The 22,565-nt window shown below is 50.5% G+C and overlaps 1 protein-coding gene across 1 annotated transcript in view; it reads right to left on the bottom strand.

Annotated features, from left to right (window-relative positions):
* Cacna1a (calcium voltage-gated channel subunit alpha1 A) overlaps positions 1 to 22,565 on the bottom strand; it is a 177,937-nt gene that overhangs the window by 117,539 nt on the left and 37,833 nt on the right. The window contains exons 3-4 of the mRNA XM_048342419.1: positions 7,664 to 7,769; positions 5,806 to 5,945 (exon numbers count right to left, since the gene is read on the bottom strand). Coding sequence (XP_048198376.1) covers positions 5,806 to 5,945; positions 7,664 to 7,769 — 246 coding nt within the window. The remainder of the gene's footprint in view (positions 1 to 5,805; positions 5,946 to 7,663; positions 7,770 to 22,565) is intronic.

The following is a 22,565-nucleotide window of genomic DNA, read 5'->3' as shown; positions in this document are numbered from 1 at the left end:
GTTACAGGCGTGAGCCATGGGCACCTGGCCTGGGGATGGGTTTTATTAGAGTGAGAGTCAGCCTTGAAGATGGCTCATAGCTCTTCACTTTCTCACTGAACAGCAGGAAAGTTAGGGTGTTTATACCCCAATTCCCTTGCTCATTGGTGAAGCTACTACACCTGGCATATTGGTGGAAATGGGGCTGATGCTAATGTCTCTTGTCACAGATCATGCCTGGAATTTAGGGCCAGGGGTAGTGGTAATCTAGAGTGACTTCCTGTTGTTCCTAGTTGTCAGCTGTGGGATATTCCAGCCTGTGAGAGCCAGATTTGTCTGTAAACCAAGCAGGTGGGGGTGAAATGAAAGGATGTAAACTGATGACTAACAGGGTACACACTGCCAAGGTGCAATCACTAGACACTGTCCTCAGAAGTTAGGAGAAAGCCAGTTGCCAGTGGCTCATATCTTTATCTTAGCTACTCAGGAGGCTGAGATCTGAGGAGCATGGTTCAAAGCCAGCCCAGGCAGAAAAGTCTGTGAGCCTCTTATCTCCAATCAACTACTCAAAATAAAAAATCCAGAAGTGGTATTGTGGCTCTGTGGTAGAGAGCTAGCCTTGAGCACAACGAGGCTCATGGGCAGAGTCCAGGCCCTGAGTGCAAGCCCCAGAACCAACAAGCAATCAATCAATAAAGTTAGGGGGAAATTTTTCCTGCTTCTAGGAAGTGAGGTAGCTTGTGAGAAAAGTTTGGCCAATTTCATCATAGTCAAACACTCCAAGCAATAAAAGGATCAAGTCTCCATCAACAGTACAATCTGTGTCTTAAGATATTTATGGCCTATGTACCTGTAACCTCCTCTGTACACCACCTTTATAATAACAGTAAAATACCAAAAAAAGATATTTATGGCCCAGTGGGGGGTTCCTGTTAGGAACCAAGAATGACAGATACATTGGGGAACTCGGGTGGGGGTCTTATGAATTAGAACAATAGTTGTGCTTTGTTGTTGGTTTCCAAATGCTGTTTTTCTATGCAGGCAACTCAGGAGAGCTGTATAGGAAGGGAAGAAAAGAAGGAATGGAGGGAGGGAGGGAAGAAGAGAAGGTGTGGGTTTCTCATGTGTTTGTTCAATTAATTGAAAAGGGGGAGAGCTTGAGAGGTGGGGGGCTTTGATCAGGTCCTCTGATTCTTCTGGTCCTTTGTTCTCAAATACTCTTTGAGAGCTGGGTGCCAGTGGCTCATGCCTGGTATCCTAACTCCCTAGGAAGCTGAGATGTCAGGATGGAGTCTCAAAGCCAGCCTGGGCAGGAGAAGTCCACGAGACTCTTACCTCCAATGAACCAGAAAAAGCCAGAAGTGAAGCTGTGGCTCAAGCGGTAGAGCACCCGCCTTGAGCACAAAGAGTCTCAGGGACAGTGCCCAGTCTCTGAGTTCAAATCCCAGGTTCAACACACACACACACATACACACACACACACACACACACACTCACACACACACAGGTGATTAATCCATGATGGCTCTGGCCTGATAGTTGGCCCAATCCGTTGATAGATTCGTAATCTACTGCCATTGTTGGAAGGAGGTGAAAAGTAGGGGGCAGAGTCTGGTTGGAGAAAATAGGCTCCTGGAGGCATGGCCTGGAAGAACAGGCCTTGCCCTGCCCCTTCCGCCTTCTGCTTCCTGTCCACCCTGAGGTGAGTAGCTCTGGTACACCACACCCATCCACCATGATGCTCTGGCTCACTACAGCCCAGAAACCATAGAGCCAGCCAGTCATGGACAAAACCTTTGCTCCTTTAACCTGTTTCTCTCAGGTATTTATTTCTCACAGCAACTCCAAAACTGATTCATACAACCCCCCTGTGACAGGGAATAGACAAAACTGTCGCTCCCAATGACTGTGTCTTCCTAGTTCGTGATCACTTATTGAAACTACATTTTCCACAGTCTAGAAGCTTCCTCAGGCTCCTCAAGAACCAAATTATGAACAAGTCAGGCCTTGTTTTTGCCTTTGGAAACCGGGTCTTGCTATGTATCCAGGCAGGAATTAAAACCTATGATCCTCCTGCCTCCACCTCCTGAGAGCTGAGATTACAGGCATGCACCACCACACGGATTTTTTTAAAAATCAAGGTTTTTTAAGGCTACTTCCTGCCAGCAAAGTCAAACCCTCCCTTGCCAGCAAAAGTCAGCCTCCAGAGAGCCTAAATTGGCATAACCCCTTTGCAAAGCAATTTGGCAACATCTAGTAAAGCCTGAGGATGTGCATGCTTGCGCGCGCGCACACACACACACACACACACACACACACACACACACCTCAGCAATTCCTCTCTTAGAGAAAGTCACTCACAAAAAAAAAAGGGCGGCGACAGCTTGATTCAAAATAGCCCAGAGAGCTGGAAACAACTCAACTGCATAAACATGCAGTGGAATATGCACACCAAGAACTACTATACTGCAGTAGAAATGGATGGAGAATTCATCTTGTTGTCCAAATAATTCTTAGGTGCAAAAAGCAGCTAATTGAGGAACACATTTTCAGAGGAACGGGCATGCAAAAATAGTGAGATTTCTTTATATAAAGACAGTGCCTCCTATCCCAGCATTCTGCAGGCCTGGATTCAACCAAGATTGATGGGTAGTACTTGAAAACAATCAAGTCGGTGCTAAACATGGAAAGGCTTTGTCTGGTCCCTTCTCCTTCAGGGCAGGGAAGCAGGGAACGAGAGCTCCATTTGTGTAGCAGGTTTACTTAGCCCTTCCCACTCTCCCATCACTCACCCCTCTGGCCACCCCAGCCTCCAGCCTCAGTGCCTTTGCACTTGCTCTTCCCTGGGCCTGACTCTGTTCCCCAGCCATCCTCTCGGCCCACGCCCCATGAAGTCTTCAGCACCCTGCTCCTCACATGTCCCATCCTGTCTTTGTTTATATATTTCTCTCTCGCAGCCTTCGTTCCATAGAACACAACTGAACTCATTCATTCATCCAGAATTCATTCATTCATTCACTCGGTTAATTTGCAAAATTCCCACAGAGCAGGGAACTTCATCTGTTTTCTTTACTGCTGAGTCTCCTGAGCCCAGAACAAGGCCTGGCACAGAGTGGCTGTCCCACGGTAAAGCAATGAGGGAATGAGCGCACAGCAGTGGTCACTCAGGCCTCTCCACTTCTCTCTCAGAGGCTGTTTACTTCTGTCATGCTTTCACGATATCAAAGATGTGCTGAGATTCCTAGCAACAGAAGAGAAAATTGCCCAGAAACCTGCCAATATCCCAAGGCAGAGGTTTTTGAGGACCCTCAAAAACAACTAAGGGGAGCAGGGGATATGGCCTAGTGGCAAGAGAGCTTGCCTCGTATACATGAGGCCCTGGGTTCGATTCCCCAGCACCACATATACAGAAAATGGCCAGAAGTGGTGCTGTGGCTCAAGTGGCAGAGTGCTAGCCTTGAGCAAAAAGGAAGCCAGGGACAGTGCTCAGGCCCTGAGTCCAAGGCCCAGGACTGGCCAAAAAAAAAAAAAAAAAAAACTAAGGAGCTGGGCTCATGCCTGTAATCCTAGCTACCCAGGAGGCTGAGATCTGAGTATCGAAGCAAGTTCAGGAAGGAAAGTCCATATGACTCTTATCTCCAATGAACCACCAGAAAATGGGAACTGGAGCTGTGGCGCAAGTGGTAGAACACTAGCCTGGAGTGGGAAAGCTCAGGGATAGCGCCCAGGCCCTGGGTTCAAGTCTCATGACTGACAGAAAACAAAAAGTCAACTAAGGATCTTCAGTGAATACCCAAGGTCCTGAGAGCTGGCCTGAGTCCTCATGGCAGACTGCGAGGTCAGAGATCTACACAGGCAGCCCAGTGTGACACAGCTATTCTCTTAAGAGTAGTATTGTTCTAAAGGAAAAACAATGTATTCAAGCCCGGCATGGAGGCTCATGCCTGTAATTCCAGCTACTCAGGAGGCAAAGATCAGAAGATTATGTTTTGAGATTAGCCAGGAAGAAATTAATGAGCCCTCCCCATCTCAACCAATAAGCTAGGCATGGTGACATAGGACTGTCATCCCAGCTACTGGAGAGGAATAGGATCTTGGCCCACGGCCAGCCCCCGCAAAAAGTAAGTCTCTGTATGGAAGAAGAAAAATCACTAAGGCAAACACTACTGGGATGGGGGTGGGGCTCAAGTGGTAAAGCACATGACCGGGAGTTCAAACCCCAGTACTGATTTTTTAAAGGGGGGTTGGTTGAAGGTGAAGACCTGAATTGCGAGAGCCCAGCCAGAGGATCTGGAGCAGCAACTGGGCCTGAGGAGAGAACGACAGGCAGGAAAGGGTCCACTGGAGAAGGCAGATGGGGACAAAGACGAGCCAATCACTAATAGGTACAAGGTGATCACATAAAGATTGGGCAGTCACTAAGCTGGCATTTCTCTGCTTTCTTTTGTGGAGGGGCATATTGCTATGTGATTGAATTCTAGCCACTGTACAACACAGCCTTGTAGTAGACAGGCGCCCTACTACTGATCCACGCCACCACCTTAGTCCCACTCACAATGCTGTCCCACCCACCGCCCGGCCACGCCCACCAAGTTGCCTCCACCCCTCCGTTTAGCCCCACCCCTGCTTAGTCACACCCCGCACTTAACCATGCCCCACCGATTAGCCACACCCAGCAGCTAGCCAAGGCCCCAGCCCTATCCCATAGATATGAGTGGAAGAATTTTCTAACTCCCATCTCCCGTGTTTCCTTCTCTTCCAAGGGTTCGTTGTGGACCACTGCGGAGCTCCTGAAACCGTGGCTGCTGAGGCGCCACAGACAGCAGGGGCAAAGATCCCTCAATCACTGCAGGAGAAAAGACTGCCAGCGAGGTGTGCAACCAGTACCCTCCTGCAGGGTGTAAGTCGCTGGCTATTTGGGGATCTTTTGTTGTTGCAGGTAGAATTCACTTATACAAGGTCTCTGGGAGGAGACATGTCGATGCTCACTCTTCAGCTATGGTTCGTTGACTTCAGATCAAAATATTCTTTTTTTTTTTTTTTTTTGTCAGTCGTGGGGATTGAACTTGGGGCCTAAGCACTGTCTCTGAGCTTTTTCACTCAAGGCTAGCACTCTACCACTTTAAGCCACAGCACCCCTTCCAGTTTTCTGGTGGGTAACTGAAGATGATAGTCTCACAGATTTTCTGGCCCTGGCTGGCTTTGAACCATCATCCTTGGATCTCAGCCTCCTGAGTAGCTAGGATGCCAGGCATGAGCCACCAACACCTGGCTCAGAAAACTCTTTAAAGACACAACCATACCACATCCAGACTGGTTTTCTCCATAGCCATAACCACAGTCTCTTACACACAGCCCTTCCCAACAAACATTTACTTGAAATAAAGACGAAAAGAGAGAGAAAAAAAACAAAAACCACATCTCCAAGCAAAAGAGAAAACAAACTGTGGCTGAGCAATTATCAGAGGCTTCTAATCTGGAAACCCATCATCTTAGGTTCAAGCCCCATCTCCTCTTACCATCTGGGCAACCTCAGGAAACATTCTCATTCTCTCTCTCTCTCTCTCTCTCTCTCTCTCTCTTTCTCTCTCTCTCTTTCTCTCTCTCTCTCCTCTCATAAGCAATTATTTCCATTACGACCGAAAGCCAGCATGGCCATGCATGGCAAGGACACCAGAGGTGGAGCGACGCGGGAAGAAAGCAGAGGCTGAGCGAGGGGAGATGGGCTGAGGGACTGAGCCTTCCCGAGGCCAGCCAGGACCACACTGACTGTCCCGTCTCCAGGCCCTGGCCACTCTTCGGCGGGACAAGGAGAAGAGACCTCACCCTGTTAGCACCACGACGAAGTCCATGACATTCCAGCCGTTCCGCAGATACGACCCTTTGTGGAAGGCGAACCCCAGGGCGATGATCTTAATTCCAGCCTCGAAACAAAAAATTCCAATGAAATAGGGTTCTGTGTCGTCCTGGAAAGAGAGACAGAGGGCGAAGTGAGTGTCCGGGGCTGGCAGAGGGCCGCGTGCCCAGCTGGAGATGGGCACCCATCTCCCTGTTTTCCACAAGTCTCTAGAAGCTTCGAGAAAACAGCCTCTTTCATTTCCATGGGCCACTCTCAGCCAGCAGCTGGAGCTTAAGCAAGTTTAAATGTAATAAACCTCACAATGCCATCCTGCAGTCCTACTTTGCACGTGGCTGGGATGGTGGACAGCATGCATATAAAACACGTCCACTGTTCTGTGGGAGAGGCATGGCTTTCAGGGTTCACTTCTCAACATGGAGAACTCAAAGGCTTTGAGGCTGGTCCCCCAAATGTGCCGTCCCCCCCCCCGGGATGGCTCTGAGCTGGGATCCATCAACGCAGCTGTGTGGGGTGTGGATGGGGGGATGGCACCCCTTCTCCAAGGCCCCTGCCAGCCCAGGCTCCCAGCAGACTGGGTTCCAGCAGCACAGACCCGCCGCCCGCAGCCTGACCCCCTCCCCAGCACTCTGTGATAAAGGAGATGTCTCCCCGGTGGGGCTGTTGGAAAGCCAGGAAATAAATGGCTGCAGGTTACAGGGAAAGATTTTAGTGCTGGCTGATAGCTCTAGAACATTCTGCCATTTGAGAACTGAGTTTCCAATGCCTTGCAGGTGGAAGGAATATGGGAGACTGAGAGGAAACTACTGGGCATCACCAGGAACCGGGCAGTCATGACCGAATGTGGGGGAGGCTGGGAGTGGGAGGATTGTGGATGGAGGATGGCCTGAGCCAGCTGGGCTTGGGAGTGCATTCCTGTAATCCTAGCCACACAGGAGACACCCAGAGGAGGAGCACCATCTGAGGCAGCTGCTCTGAGGAAGAAACAATGACCCTCAAAACCTGATGTGAAAACCAACTAAAGGCAGAAAGGGCTGGAGGACACATTCCGGAGGACACCGGCTGCTTTTTCCCATAAGCCAGTGGTGTAAGAAAAAATGTACTGTCTTCCACTAAATGCTTCCTGCAACGTCACAGAAGTGCAGGCTATAAGGGGGTGTGGCCTAGCGGTGGGGCGGGGCTAGCGTCCGGAGCATAGCAAGGCTGAAGGCTCATTAGTTGGGGGCGTGGCTCCGGCATGGGGCACGGCTTGTCCATTGGGGGCGTGGCTTAGTACAGGTGACTCAAGTGATATGGGTGTGGCTCGTTGTTGGGGGCGAGGCTGTAAGGTAAAAGGCCAGCATGAGGCCCTGAGTTCAAATAATAGTACCGTCACCAAAAAGTAAATACATAAATATAAATATTAGCCAGGCGCTGGTGGCACAGCTACTCAGGAGGCTGAGATTTGAGGATCATAGTTCAAAGCCAGCCCAGGTAGGTAAGCCCAACGGGCTTATTTCCAATGAACTACCAAAAAGCCAAAAGTGGGACTGTGGCTCAAAGTGGTAGAGCGCTAGTCTTGATCACAAAAGCTCAGGGACAGCACCCAGGCCTGGAGCTTAAGCCCCATGACTGACCAAAAAAAGTGTGTGGTGGGGGAGGAGTCCAAATATGAAGTAGAAAAATGGAATTTCTGTATTGGACGTGAGGTCATCAATTTAATTCTGAAGACACTGTATTTGTGGGCCACATCTGGGTCTCAGCTGACAGCAGGTCTGGCAGTGGGAGGCGTGGAGGGGCTGGAGACCCAGGACCTGAAGCCCCCTCTACCCTGGCAAGGGTACTCACCAATCTCTCTGACATGGGCGTCTTGTCATCATCCGGCAGGTGCTGCTCCAGGGCAAGAACGATGCAGTTTGCAATGATAGTGGCTAAAATCATGTATTCAAAGGGAGTGTCCGGAATTAAGGAAAATCTCGGCTGGCTCACAGGAAGGGGATGGGGTGCTGAGAAGTGAGCTTGCTCCCACTGGCTTGGACCACAGAGTCACCCACACTTCCATCCTCCCTGACCCCCCACCCCACCATCCCCCATCCCCCAGCCAACTCTGGGCAGGCCACTTTCTCACAAAGCTTGTTGAGAACAAGTGAATCCAGCTCTGTACAGTGCACCTGGGCTAACTTCATAAATCATTATTTTTAAAAAGCCACGCGTAATTCTTTTGGGCACCAAAAAAATGAGAATTAGAAGATAGACATGGAACTAAACACGTCCATCAGCACAGCACAATTTACAACTGCCAAAAGGTAGAAATGACCCAAAATAAGTCCATCTATGAATAAATGGATACACAAAAAAGTCTATCTGTTGTATGGAATATTACTCAGCCTGGAAAAATCAAAGGCCTCATATATAGTAGATTGCAGAGGAGCCCTGGAAGAGTAAAAGAAGCCCAATACAAAAGCCACATGGTGTAGGATTCCACATAGGCAGAGTGTGCAGAGCCATTGAGGCAGAGAGAAGGGCAGAGGCTGAGGCAATGGAGTGGGAGGGTGAAGAAGGGAGGGGAGAGGGAGGGAAGGATTTCGTTCCTGGTGTGTGTGTCTGTCTGGTCCCGCTTTTCTTTTTCTCCCCCACATCCCTGCTTCCCTCCCACTCTTTCCCTTCTGTCTGTCTTTCTCTGTCTTTCTCTCCATCTCTCTGTCTCAGTTTCCGTCTCTGCTCTGGCTCTGTCTGTCTCTTTCCCCGGAGGTAGGTCTGGTGGTTGTTTGTCCTATTGTATTTGCCTTCAGACAAAACACAACTAGAGCTCCTCCTACCTCTGCCTCCTGAGGGCTGGGATTACAGACCTGCACTACCAGCTCTGGTGGGCATTTTGGACCTTGCCTTCCTTGCCAGGCTGGAAGAGGGAGCACAAAGCACAAACTCATCTTCCAGAAGGAAAAAATACCCTGAGCACAAATCAGAAAACACAAGAGGAGCCATCTCTATGTGCAAGGCAAGAAAATGAACCCATCTTTATCCCTGCCTCAGGCCTGGGCCTCCAGCTGAAAGCTGCTGACAAGGCACCTCGTGTTCTCTCTCTCTCTCTCTCTCTCTCTCTCTCTCTCTCTCTGAAAAGCAAAGCAATTCTCAGGGCAATTTGGGGACAACAGCAACAACAACAAAAAAAAAGCAGCCCTGCCATGATTGACTGTGATTGGCTTCCTGACAGAGAACAAAGCTGGGTGGCGTACAAATACTGCCCTCAGCCTCATTTTGCAGCCTAGGAAATAAGACACAATATTTGTACACAGAAGAGCCCTGGCTCCTTGCGATGCTACTTTGCTTCCTCCCCTACCACCCTCCCACTGCCAGCTCAGGCTCCTTCTGATGACTGCATCCAGCTGTCATCTCCCTTCAGGCCCTTGGCCTCCTGCCCCCAAAGCGGCTCCCATGTTACTTCCGTTGCATCAACTCTCGCTGAAAGGTTCCAGGAAGCGTCCCCCTAGGGCCAGCAGTGTGCATTTAGGAGCTGCATTAGCAGAATTTCAATGGATCCACATTGCTGCGATTTCAGACTACCCCCCTCCAAATCTCCAGGTAGAGCAAAAAAGTTCCTATAGTTGGACCAAACAAAAGAAACTTCCCACCCCACCTCCTCTTCCTTAGAGTATTTCTCTCTTCTTCCTTGACCCACACAGACACATTTGTAACATTTGTCTCTCACCCAAGACCCTCAAAGTGTGCTCAGACACGTCTCCAGCCCTAGCAGAGAATGGAACCCCATTCCCCCTGTCTACCCATCCAGCTGGGACAGGCGTGGACCAGATCAGGAGGAGCAGCCCCCCCCCACCCCTTTCTGAACTTCTGGGGCTGATGCCAAAAATCAAATCAGAAGACTGGGCCTGGCAGCTCCTGCCTATAATCCCAGCTACTTAGGAGAGCACGTGCAGTGACTTGGATGGGCCAGCCTTCCATCTGCGTCTGGTGGGTACAGCCCAGTTCACTGTGACTTTAAATCACCCAGAAAAAGATGGGGTTCTAGCTTTCTCACCCACATTCTGACCCCCAGAAGAAAATTCAATCATCTTTGGCTACTATACTCTTTTTCTGTTGGTGGTGGTGGTTCCAGATTCAGGCAAGGGGAAAGGGAAGTTGAGAAGAACCCTCACATCTTGATTAAAGTCAGACAATGTTGAATTGAAGCCCAAAAAATTTAAAAAGCAAATAAGAAATTTCCAACTTAATTCTAAGAGTCTATCCCAGCTCATTTAGAAAAACAAAACAAAACCACAGTCCCTCCCCTTCCAACCACCAACAAGGACCCCACCACCATGTCTCCTCTCCATTTGTGTCACTCCATTCCAGTCAAGCAACCACACATACCAGGCCTATTGCTGCCCCAGGACCTTTGCACATGAGATTCACATTCCTAGAGGCCTTTTAGGCAGGTACCAACATGAATATTATCTCCCTCAGTTCCTCTCCTTCAGTTCCATTCTCTAGGTGGGGGGGGGGGGCTACACTTGGAGTCTTTCCCCTGAATGGAGTTGTCCCAGTCCCCACCCCTGCCCCTTACCGCCCCCCCCCCCGGCAGAAGTCAACAGTCACACTGGGTAGTGTCTGAAGGGGAGGCAGTGACGCCCTCAACCCAACCTCCAGTCCCTCCTGAGCAGCCGGATTTAGAAGGTCGGCTCCCAGCTCCCAGCTGCGGTAAGCAAATGCTCTGTGAGCTGAGCTCAGCCTCTGCTCCTGATTGGGTTTGGAGAAAAAGCACCGATGTCAGCGGGAGGGGGGGCAGGCCAGAATCATCAGCCCCCCTCTCCACCCCCCCAGAGAGCCAAGGGGGTGGGGCAGGCAGGGAGCGGGGAGGAGAGAGGGAAGAATGAGGCCCAGCGCAGCAGGCAGGAAGGAAACCATCTCCTCACAGTCTCTGCAAGTCAGCAACACAGAAACAACCCCCCACCAGCCAGATTCACCCCAAGAGTCCACAGGCACCCCTAGAGATGACTGGCCAATGGAGCCTACTCCTCAGTACAACCTTTCAGGAAGCCAAGTGCCTTTGGGGGCAACAAATCAAGTCAGGCCTGACAAGAGAGCTCATGCCTGTAATCCCAGTTACTAGGGAGGCAGAGAGCAGGAGGATCACAGCTGGAGGCCAGCCCAGCCCCTGCTCCCCCTGCCCCCCCCCAACAAAGCTGGTGAGACTCCATCTCAATTCAAAGGCAGGTGTGGACAGGAAGAGGATGCATGCCTCACTCGGCAAAAATAGGACTTATCTAAGAGCAAAAAAGACAAGAGGCGTAGCTCAAGTGGTAGAGCACCTGCCTAGCAAATACATGGCCCTGTGCTCAAACCCCAGTGCCCTCAAAAAGAAAAAAGAAAAATGGAGATGCTTTTGTCCTTAAAAATTAAAAGTCAAGCCGGGCACTGGTGGCTCACGCCTATAATCCTAGCTACTCAGGAGGCCAAGATCTGGGGCTAGAGGTTCGAAGCCAGCGGAGACAAGAAAGTCTGTGAGACTCTTTTATCTCCAGTTAATCCCCAAAAAGCTCCAAGTGGAGCTGTGACTCAAGTGGTAGAGTGCTAGCCTTGAGCAAAAAAGCTGAGGATCAGCTCCCAGGCCCTGAGTTAAAGCCCCAGGACTGGCACGAAAAGGAAAAAGAAAGGAAGGAATAGAAGGAAGGAGGGAGGGGAGGGAGAGAGGGAGGGAGGGAGAAAGGGTAGAAGTGGGGTATAGTGGTGCACCCTTGCAATCCTAGCACTCTGGAGGCCGAGGGAGGAGAATCGCGCGCTCCAGGCCAATACAGATTACATAACAAGATGTTACGTAATCAAAAAATAAATAAATAAAGTTGATGCATTTACAGTTGTAACTGTAAGAATCGGTGCACAGAAATTCCACCTTGCCCAAGTCCTGACCAGCTGCAACCATTTAATTAACGCGCAGAACGTTGGGCCAGAACCCAGGGCCTGGAGCACAGTCCAGGAAAGCCTTCCGGGAAGCCACGCCCCTCCGTGGGGCCACACCCACTTGGAGCCAAGCCTCCCTGGTGGAGCCACACCCTTTCCAGCAAGCCACGCCCGTCCAGTGAGCCCCACTCATGTCGGAGCCCCGCCCTCAACAGGCCTCGCCCACCTGGTGGGCCAGGGCCCTACCACTGAGCTGCGATCTACCAGCCCTCAATTTAATGACCGACCACTGAACACTGGCCCATAGTGGTGCCCGGGTTGGGGTGATGACTTCCGTTCCGGAAACCCAGCCTAGAGTCCAGTTCTAGCACCAAGCCCTCCCCTCTCCAGCAGTGGCAACCAGAGCGCAGTGGGTGTTCAGCACCATGGCCAGCGACCCTGAGCACAGCCCAAGTTCCTTGCAGCTCAGGGAGGATTCCCTCCAGCACCCCGAGGCCCGCTCTTGGGGATCCTGGCAGAGGGCTGCAAGAAATCCTAAACGCCCAACACCAGATAGGCTTAATGGTTCTTTTTTTCTTTTTGTCAGTCATGGGGCTTGAACTTGGGGCCCGGGTGCTGTCCCTGAGCTCCATTGCTCAAGGTTAGTGCTCTACCTCTTGAGTCACAGCACCGATTCTGGTTTTCTGGTGGGTTTTTTTTTTTTGGGGGGGGGGGGAGATAAGAGTCTCACGGACTTTCTTGCCCAGGCTGGCTTTGAAGCACGATCCTCAGATCTCAGCCTGTACTCCTGAGTAGCGAGGATGACAGGCATGAGCCACTAGCGCTGGGCTTGGTCCTTTCTTAACGCTATTCAAGGAAGTTCGAGGCTCTGGTTCTGGAACCAGACTCCTACTGAAAGTCACTAGCTCTTGCTTCTTCCTGGAAAACTAGACCTAGTGTAGTCAAGGAAGTGAAAAATGGGGGGGGGGTTCACATGTGCATTTAGTGATTGGGGGAGAGGGTTGGGATTGGAACACAGGGCCTTCGCATGCCAGACAAACGCTCTGCACTGAGCTTCAGCTCAGGTCTCATTCATTCATCCATTCATTCATTCAATTACATGGTACTGAGGTTTGAACACAGGGCCTCCTGCTAGGCAGATGCTCTACCATTTGAGCACACCTACAGATGCTTTCTGGGTTGGGGGATCATCTTGCTTTATGTCTATGACTGCACTGTGATCTTCAGACTTTTGCTTCCTTTTCTGCCAGGATAATAACCATGGTTAATAACCATGGTTGCCACTGCACCCAGCCATTGCTTAAGATGGAGTCTTGTGAGCTTTTCTGCCCAGGCTGGCCTTGAACCAGAGTCCTCTCATTTTTGCCTCCAAATTAGCTAGGATTAGAGATATGAGTCACTGCACCCAGCTTGTTTTCTGTGGATACATATACGTGGGCATGCATGTGTGTGTGTGCCAGTTTGAGAGCTTGAACTTGAACTCAAGGCCTGGGCACTGCCCCCTGAGCTTTTTTGCTCAAGGTTTGTTGTTCTACTACTTGAGCCACAACTCCACTTCTGGCTTTTGGGGAGAAGGGCTTTGGTGATTAATGGGAAATAAGAGTCTTATGGACTTTCCTGCCCAGGCTGGATTTGAACCACAATCCTCAGATCTCCACCTTCCTGAGTAGCTGGGATTAAAGACGAGGGCCACCAGTACCTAACCTATTGTTATTACTCCAGAACAGAGATGCTGAACTACAAAGCTTTCAGCTCAAACCCTTTCAAATCCTAACCTCCTGGGCTTCAAGACCTGAGCCACCCAAACCGCCCTCTGTCACCAGAGACAGCAGCGCTGCCTCTCTAATGATTGCCGTGGTCCTGATTTTACAAATGAGGAAACTGAGGCTTGAAAAGGTGAGGTCAGAGGTGAGGGAGGAAAAGCCAGGGCCAGAGGGAAGAGAGAGCGGATTTGAAAGCTAGCAGCTGGGAGCTGAGAGGGGTTGCAGGCCCCTGCAGTGGGGTGTGGGGGGTGTCTGTCTGGAGGTGGGCGTGGCGGCTCTCCCCGGGGCGGGGCCAGGGGCGGGGCGAGCCTGGTGCCAGAGCACAGAGCTGGTGCCAGCCCTGTCAGCCAGCTGCCCTGAGGAGCCCGAAGTGGGCGAGACTGGGAGGGGAACAAGCTTTGTTAGAGACGCTGAGCTAACCTGGGGAGCTGGACTTGGGCTCCGGTCCAACACAGCTGGATCCCATCCGGAGGACGCCATTGTCCCAACACCCCTCCAATGCTGCACCTGCGTCCTGGTGTCTCACCAGGCTCCATAGAAAAGTGGGCACAGGTGAGGGGAGGACCATTGCTTTCTGCCCCTGGCACCCACTCCCGGGGCCTCAGGAAGGGGCCGGCCTGCATATCCAGCCCCATGACAGCTGGCTTCCTCTTCTGACCCCAGCAGGCACCATCCCTCCCCACAGGACAGAGACGTAGGGGCAGTCAGGCTCCAAAGCAAGCGAGTTCAGCGGCTCACGCCTGCCATCCCAGCCACTCAGGAGACCGACATGTGAGGATCACACTTCGAAGCAGCCCAGGCTAGCAAAGAGTCTGTGAGACTCCTATCTCCAGTGAGCTACAAAAAGCCCAAAGTGGAGCTGTGGCTCAAGTGGTAGGGCACCAGCCTTGAGCAAGAAAAGCTCAAGGACAGCCCCAGCCCTAAGTTCAAGCCCCAGTACCAGAACAAAAATGAAAATAAATAGAGCATGGTGTGATTTCTATAAATGAGGTTGGGCTGGGAGCATGCCAATGGATTACAAACCCCAAACTCACATATTTTGTGTAATTTCACACCTGCCATTCAGTACAGCCAGGTGATTACATTTGACAATAAATGTAAATGATCATGTGTTTTGTATTATTATTCATAACTCACTGTCAATAATTAATAATGACTGGACATTTAGGCAGGTCACATAATGCGTAACAATCAAATCAGAGAAGTTATTTTGTCCCTCTTCTTGAAAAAACTTCAAGTCATTTTTATTAATTGCGCATTATTCTTCCTTCCCTCTCCCCTCCCTCCCTCTCCCCCTCTCTTTCTTCCTTCCTCTTTCTTTCTTTCTTTCTTCCTTTCTTTCCTTGTGCTGGTCCTGGGCTTGCACTCAGAACCCAGGCACTGGCCCTGAGCTTTTCTGCCTGATGCTGGCACTCTATCCCTTAAGACACAGCCCCACTTACAGCTTTTTTGCTACTTAACTGGAGATCAGTGTTTCATGGACTTTTCCTGTTCAGGCCGGCTTTGGACTACGATCCTCAGATCTCAGCCTCCTGAGTAGCTGGGATGACAGGTGTGCACCACCGGTGCCTAGCTAACTGCACATTGTTTTCAAGGGATTCCAGAAGCCCTAGAGGACAGAAGCTTTGAACACTTGGAGCACACCAAAAAATGACCTATATTTGAGGTGTCAGGTATGTCCCAGGCCTTGTTCTCCATCCAAATGACCATTATAGATAGGTCAATTTTAAAAATGTCCAGGCATGGATGGCTCATGGCTGACTTTCTAGCTACTCAAGGAGGCTGAGATATGAGGATTGCAGTTCAAAGCCAGCCTGGGCAGGAAAGTCTGTGAGACTTTCATCTCCAATGAACCAGCAGAAAACCAGAAGTGGAGCTGTGGCTCAGTGGTAGAGCACCAGCCTTGAGCAAAAAGAGCTCAGGGACAGCGCCTTGGTCCTGAGTTCAAGACCTGAAACCTGCCAAACAAAGCCAGTTACTTGACATAGAATAAATTCCCTCTTGTATACTAACACCCCTGCTCTGAGAATCAAGTGCTTGCAAGGAGCAGCTACCAGCTTGTGGCTGCTACTGAAACCCCTAATGGTCACCACTGAACCCGGTCCAGAGCCCCAGGGGGCAGAGCCGGCCAGCGACCATCTGTGACAATATGTCCACCCCAGTGAGCTTCTTTGGCAAGAACACAAACTGGCTTTCCTCGCCCAAGGAATTGAGCCTGAAAAAAACCAGAGACGGGGGTGAGGACAGGAAGCTATGCCTCCGGGTGGGGAAAAGGCTTTCAGTCCACTCAGTCATTTCCAGAGCTCATGGGCCTCTTCCCTGAACAACTGTGAACAACACCATCATTCATTTCTGCCGGCTCTTCTGGCATTCCTGCTTCTCTGGCTCTTCCTCAGCGCAGGCAGTAAGCTGTCCACCAACCTATGGCTGTTGTGTGGTTATGGCTGTAGTGCCTTTGGGATGACAGTGAAATTCCTACTATCTGCCACAGGGCCTTTGCACAGGCTGTTCCCACAGGCCACAATAACGTCCTCACACTCCCAGCCCTCACGAAGGCTGAATCCCACGGAGGGCTGAGTTTATCACCATTCCCTAGGGGAATGATGATTCCCTAGGGGAATGATCCCCTAGGTGATACCTATCTACCTGCCCATCCATCCATCAAACTACCTGTCCATCCACACACACCCCATCTATGTACACATGTATCCATCCATATATCATCTACCAATAATTGATGACCCAATATCTATAGAAGTTCTTTAGTGCACTCCCCAGAGAGCAACCCTCTTGAAGCAAGAAGCACTCCTCCTGACGGGGCTTGTGATCTTTCTAACTATACATCCAGTCCCACTGATTATCTACCTGGCATTCACAGTAGATTGTCATCTTCATGAATGCGGTGATTCCGTGGGTCATGTTTACTGCTACAATGCAGTCCCTGCTCACTTAAAATACATGGCTGAAGTCCAACACTAGCAGGTCACAATCCTAGCTACTCAGAAGGCTGAGATCTGAGGATCCAGGTTCAAAGTCAGCCGTAGCAGAAAAGTCCATGAGATTCTCTTATGGCCAATTAGCCAGCAAAAAACCAGGATGGAGGTGTGGCTCATGCGGTAGAGTCTGAGTTCAAACAATAGTACCTTTCCTTTGTAGAAATAATATAAAATACATCCATGTTGTTAGAGCAGAAATGATTTTTTTTTTGGTCAGTTGTGGAGCTTGAACTCAGCCTGTGCACTGTCCCTGAGCCTCTGTGTTTAAGGCCAGGGCTCTACCACTTGAGCCACAGTGTGCTTCCTGCTTCTTCTGAGTAGTTTATTGGAGATAAGAGTCTCACAGACGCTGTGGCTCAAGTGGCAGAGTGCTAGCCTTGAGCGGGAAGAAGCCAGGGACAGTGCTCAGGCCCTGAGTCCAAGCCCCAGGACTGGCCAAAAAAAAAAAAAAAGAGTCTTACAGGCTTTCCTGCCCAGACTGGCTTCAAACTGCAATCCTCATATCTCTGCCTCCTGAGTAGCTGGGATGACAGGGGTGAGACACCAGCACCTCGCTGTAGAACTGATTTTAAGATCTCAAACAAAACAAACCATAAAGGGAAAGAAGTCAAAATTCAAGCACACTAAACAAAAAAGTACTGTTGATCCAAAAGCATTATTAAAAAGAATGAAGGGCTGGGGATATGGCCTAGTGGCAAGAGTGCTCGCCTCATATGCATGAAGCCCTAGGTTCAATTCCCCAGCACCACATATATAGAAAGTGGCCAGAAGTGGCGCTGTGGCTCAAGTGGCAGAGTGCCAGCCTTGAGCAAAAAGAAGCCAGGGACAGTGCTCAGGCCCTGAGTCCAAGACCCAGGACTGGCCAAAAAAAAAAAAAAAGAATAAGAAAAAGAATGAAAACTCAGCCCAGAGGAAATGTTGCACAGCACGAAATGAATGACAAAGGACTCATTGCTACAATATGTAAAGATCACCCACAAATCAATATGTGAAAAGCAAAAGCCTAGCAATCCACTCAGAATTCTTTTTTTTTTTTTTTTTTTTTTTTTTTTTTTGCCAGTCCTGGGCCTTGGACTCAGGGCCTGAGCACTGTCCCTGGCTTCTTTTTGCTCAAGGCTAGCACTCTGCCACTTGAACCACAGCGCCACTTCCGGCCATTTTCTATATATGTGGAGCTAGGGAATCAAACAGGGCGTCATGTATACAAGGCAAGCACTCTTGCCCCACTCAGAATTCTTTCTTTTTTTTTTTTTCTTTTTTGGCCAGTCCTGGGCCTTGAACTCAGGGCCTGAGCACTGTCCCTGGCTTCTTTTTGCTCAAGGCTAGCACTCTGCCACTTGAGCCACAGTGCCACTTCTGGCCATTTTCTGTATATGTGGTGCTGGGGAATCAAACCCAGGGTCTCATGTATACAAGGCAAGCACTCTTGCCACTAGGCCATATCCCCAGCCCCCACTCAGAATTCTTGAAGCAAGAAGCAGCAGCACTGAATGAAATACTTAATGTCAAGAGCCAGTTTCTTCAGTTCTAAGTGGGAATTGCAAACTACAAAGGCACAGTGCAAAGCCGCCAGCACACGTGGGAAAAGCCACGGTGAAAACAAATGTAACAACATCAAATGCTGACAGGGTTGTGGAGCCACCCTGCAGGAACCAGCAGGAACGTGGGGTCAGGCCAGTACTCAGGACAGTATTTTTTGTGGGGAGGGGTCAGTCCTGGGGCTTGAACTCGGGGCCTGGGCACTGTCTCTGAGCTCTTTTGCTCAAGGCTAGTGCTCTATCACTTGAGCCACAGTGCCACTTCTGGTTTTCCGATGGTTAATTGGAGATAAAAGTCCACAGACTTTCCTGCCTGGGATGGCTTTGAATTGTGATCCTCAGACCTCAGCCTCCTCAGTAGCTAGGATTGCAGGCCTGAGCCCCTGGTGCCTGGATTGGGGTAGTATTTAGTCAAGTTGAACATGCGTAAAACTTCCTAGTCAGCAATCTCCCACAGACCCGGCACAAGTCCATCGACATCCAGTGATAAGGGTCCCCCAGAAAGGAAGGAACCCACTCTTCATCCTCCATGAAGGAGAACTTGGCTGTGCAGCGGCTGCAAGGCCCTCACAGAGAATGAGAGCCGCTGGGTGGGTCAGACACAAAACAACCCCACGGCGGAACTCCATTCCTGCCCACCTTCGTGGCTGCTGGTTACTCTTCCTCCCTCCCTTCCCCCAACCGCGGTATTTCTGTCAGCCTGTCTATGTTCTGTCTGTCTGTCTGACTCTATTTTTCTCTGTCACAGAGAGAGAGAGAGAGAGAGAGAGAGAGAGAGAGAGAGAGAGAGAGAGAGAGAATCAGATAAACACGGACAGGGAAAAGAAGCAAACAGAGCCCAAGGAGCCATATAAAAAAAGTTTTCTTAAAAAAAAATATTAAAGAAAGGAAAATACCCAGACAGAAAACAAAAGACAACAGACACGGGAAATGAAAACGGGCCCTGGGTGGCGGAAGGCAAGGACATGGAAATGAGAAATGGGGAGATGGCGGGGAGGGGGGGAAACAAAAGGACTGAAGACAAGATGGGCAAGGATAAGGAATGGGGCGGGGAGCTGCAAGCCTCTCGACTGATTCTCCTTTCTTTGCCTTTCTCCTTCCTCCATCTCTCTTTCTCTCTCATCTCCCTCCATCCTACAACACACATACACACACACACACACACACACACTTTTTTTTTTTTTTTTTTGCTCGATAGGATATTACAGTGTATCCCAGGCTGCCCCCTTGAACTCACAAACTCACAGCCTTCTGTCTTTGTCTCCCCATTGCTGGGATTATAGGCATGCATTACCACGCTGGTCCACCACCACACCGCTCTCTCTCTCTCTCTCTCTCTCTCTCTCTCTCTCTCTCTCTCTCTCTCCCTCTCTCTCGCTCTCTCTCCCTCTCTCTTTCTCTTTCTCTCTCTCTTCTATTTTTATCAAGCGATCAAATCAACGTTGAAAGAAGGAGGGACGAGGAGTGCCACCCACAGCGGCCACACGGCCCCCCAGCCGGTCCTCCTGCCCAGCTCCTGTGCCCGGCAGCCCGCACAGGGCCCTGCCCGCCTGCGGCTCTTGCCCCTCGTTAGCTCCACTATCAAAGAGTCCCAGCACTGCCACTTGTAGGTCTTATTTATGAAATATTTACCGGGGAGAAATCCAGCTGAGATGAAGCCTCTCGTTTGTGGCAGCGCCAGGGGCGCAGAACATGGTGCCTGCTGCTCGGATCAGCCGATCGAAGGGAGGCTGGCGGGTGGCTGGGGACCAGGTGGGGACCAGGGGCTCCGGGGGAGGGGCGAGCTGGGGACCCCGCGGGAACAAAGGCACCAGAAAGACAGGGGCGTCCAGGGGCTGTGTGCCAGGGCAGGCCCTTCCAAGCCTCCCCAGCCACATAGGTAGGTAGGTAAATCCGTTATGGAGACATGGAGGACGATGGCTGGTGAGCCTAGGGCTCCCTCGGGGTGGGGAAAATGCCCCTCGCGGTGGAAACGTGGCTCCAATGTGGTTGGAACTAAATAGTTGGACAGCAAATGCACCAAACACCAGTAAATTGAATACGGAACAGCCAAAAAAAGTTGGGCTGGGGGCGTGGCTGGAAGGCAGAGGGCGTAGCTACACGGAGCCGTCACGGCTGTGTGAGTGGGTGTGGCTCAGCGTGGGGTGTAGTTCTGGGGTGAGCATGGCTCTGCAATGGGGCATAGGGTTGGTTGGCGGTGGGTGGGGCTTGGCGGTGGGCGGGGCTTGGCGGTGGGAGAGTATTTGAAAGGCCATGGGTTCCAGGCTCAGTACCACACACAAACCAGAAAAACCAAACAATGTAATGTTACCTGCATTTTGCCTCAACTTTTTTCCTTCTTTTTTTTTCTTTAACCAGTCGTAGGACTTGAACTCAGGGCCTGAGCACTGTCCCTGGCTTCCTTTATTCAAGGCTAGCACTCTACCACTTGAGCCACAGCGCCACTTCTGGCTTTTTCTGTGTATGTGGTGCTGAGGAATGGAACTCAGGGCTTCATGCATGCTAGGCAAGCACTCCACCGCTAAGCCGCATTCCCGGCCCCTTTTCTGTCTTATTTTTATTGGTGCTGCTGGGATGGACTTGCCCAGGGCCGCATGCATGCTAGGCCAGCACTCTACCCCCGAGTTGTACCTCCAGCCTTCAAGTTTTTTCTTAATGAGAAAAATAAAAAGCTCACACCAAAACTCATTTTAAACAGGAGCTGAGCTTCCTGCCTCCAGCTATTAGCTGCCAGACGACTGACCTCTACTTTGAAAACTGGCACTTATTCACAAAGGGAACACCGACTGCCTATGGCCAGGCCGTGTGCTCAGCACTCTGAATTGCCCAACCACTGGCTGATCACAGATTGGCAGGGAGGGGCCGGGCAGGTCCTGCGATGTACAGACAAGGAACCGGCAGCCCAGAGGGGACACAAGGCTCACCCAAAGGTCACACAGCTGGAGCCACAGACTACCTGCTCACTACCCAATGATCTCTCCAACCTGAGCTGAATGTTACAGACTCCACAGGAATTGATACTAGAAAGGCCAGGCATGGTGGTACACACCTGTAACCCCAGCACTTAGGAGCCTAGGATTCACAGCTAGCCCAAGCAGGAAAGTCCTAGAGACTTGGATCTCCAATTAATCAGTAAAAAGCTGAAAGTGGAGCTGTGGGTCAGTTGGCAGAGGGCCAGCTTTGAGCACAAAAGCTCAGGGATTGCACCCAGGCCCTGAGTTCAAGCCCCAGTACCAGTACCAAAAATATTTTTTAAGTCCTGTTCAGCAAGTGCTGCTCTGCATTTGAAAACATCATGACCTTACACTAAGGAGGAGCTCATTTTATACCCCACAAAATGGAGGCCTGAGAGAGGAAATGCTTTGTTCACAATGATGAAGGGAAAAGCGGTAACACTGAGCTTCAAACCCAAGTTGCCTGGCTGGAGGTTCTTAACTCTTCTTTTTTTTTTTTTTTTTGTCATGGGGCTTGAACTCTGGGCCTGGGCACTGTCCCTGAGCTCTTCAACTCAAGGCTAGCGCTCTACTACTTGAGCCACAGTGCCACTTTGGGTTTTCTGGTGGTGAATTGGAGATAAGAGCCTCACGGACTTTCCTGCCCGGGCTGGCTTTGAACTATGATCCTCAGATCTCAGCCTACTGAGTAGCTAAGATTACAGGCATGAGCCACACATGCCCGGCTGATCCTTTATTCTTAACAACTACTCTAAATGGCCTCAAGCCTGAAGCAAGAGTCCCTGAGCCCTTCAATGGCCATAGAATCTGCGTGCACCCCACCAAGAGATGTGTGCAAAGCAAGTCCCCAAGAAAATGATCTCCCTTCAGCAACAGATCACACGCATGGCAGCAAAGAGAATCCCACTGACTTTAGAGCTTGTGGAACATGTGAAACTGGGCAAGGGAAGGTGGAGGTGAGAGAGGCCCTGACTCCCCATTTCCTACAAGTGGACCCCAAAGCCTGATCTATGACAAACCATGCCACTTCCAGGAAGAAATAGGCACAAAGGTGCAGAAAGATGTTAGCAAGCCACTTGTTGCCCTGTGGACTGATGTGGATGAGAGAGAGAGAGAGAGAGAGAGAGAGAGAGAGAGAGAGAGAGAGAGAGGATGTGCTCTCCAAAACATGCATGCAAGGGACTCATATTGCTACAGAAAAGAACATGCATGGGGGCCAGGGGAAATCAGGGGTGCTCGCCATTCTTCAGCAGCAAACTTAGCTCAGCACTCACCAGGTCACACTGAGCCTCAACTGCCTTGGTTACCTCCCTTCACGGCCAATAGTGGATGCTAGTAAGTGTGCATGCATGAGTGCATGGATGAGAGCTGTGCAAATGAACAGCTGACGGATGGATGAATGAGTGGAAGAATGGATGGATGGGTTTATCGATGGGCAAATGAATGGATTGACAAGAGGATGGATGGATGGATGGCTAGGCTACGTAGATGGATGATGGATGAACTGGTGATGTATAGATGCAAGGCTGGATGGTGGATGGATGATAGATAATGGATAGATAAATGGATTGATGTATGGAAGATGGACAGGATGATAGATGGAT

Source organism: Perognathus longimembris, chromosome 3 (assembly GCF_023159225.1).
Source record: "Perognathus longimembris pacificus isolate PPM17 chromosome 3, ASM2315922v1, whole genome shotgun sequence".
Lineage (NCBI taxonomy): Eukaryota > Metazoa > Chordata > Mammalia > Rodentia > Heteromyidae > Perognathus > Perognathus longimembris.
This window is presented reverse-complemented; position numbering and strand designations above follow the sequence as displayed.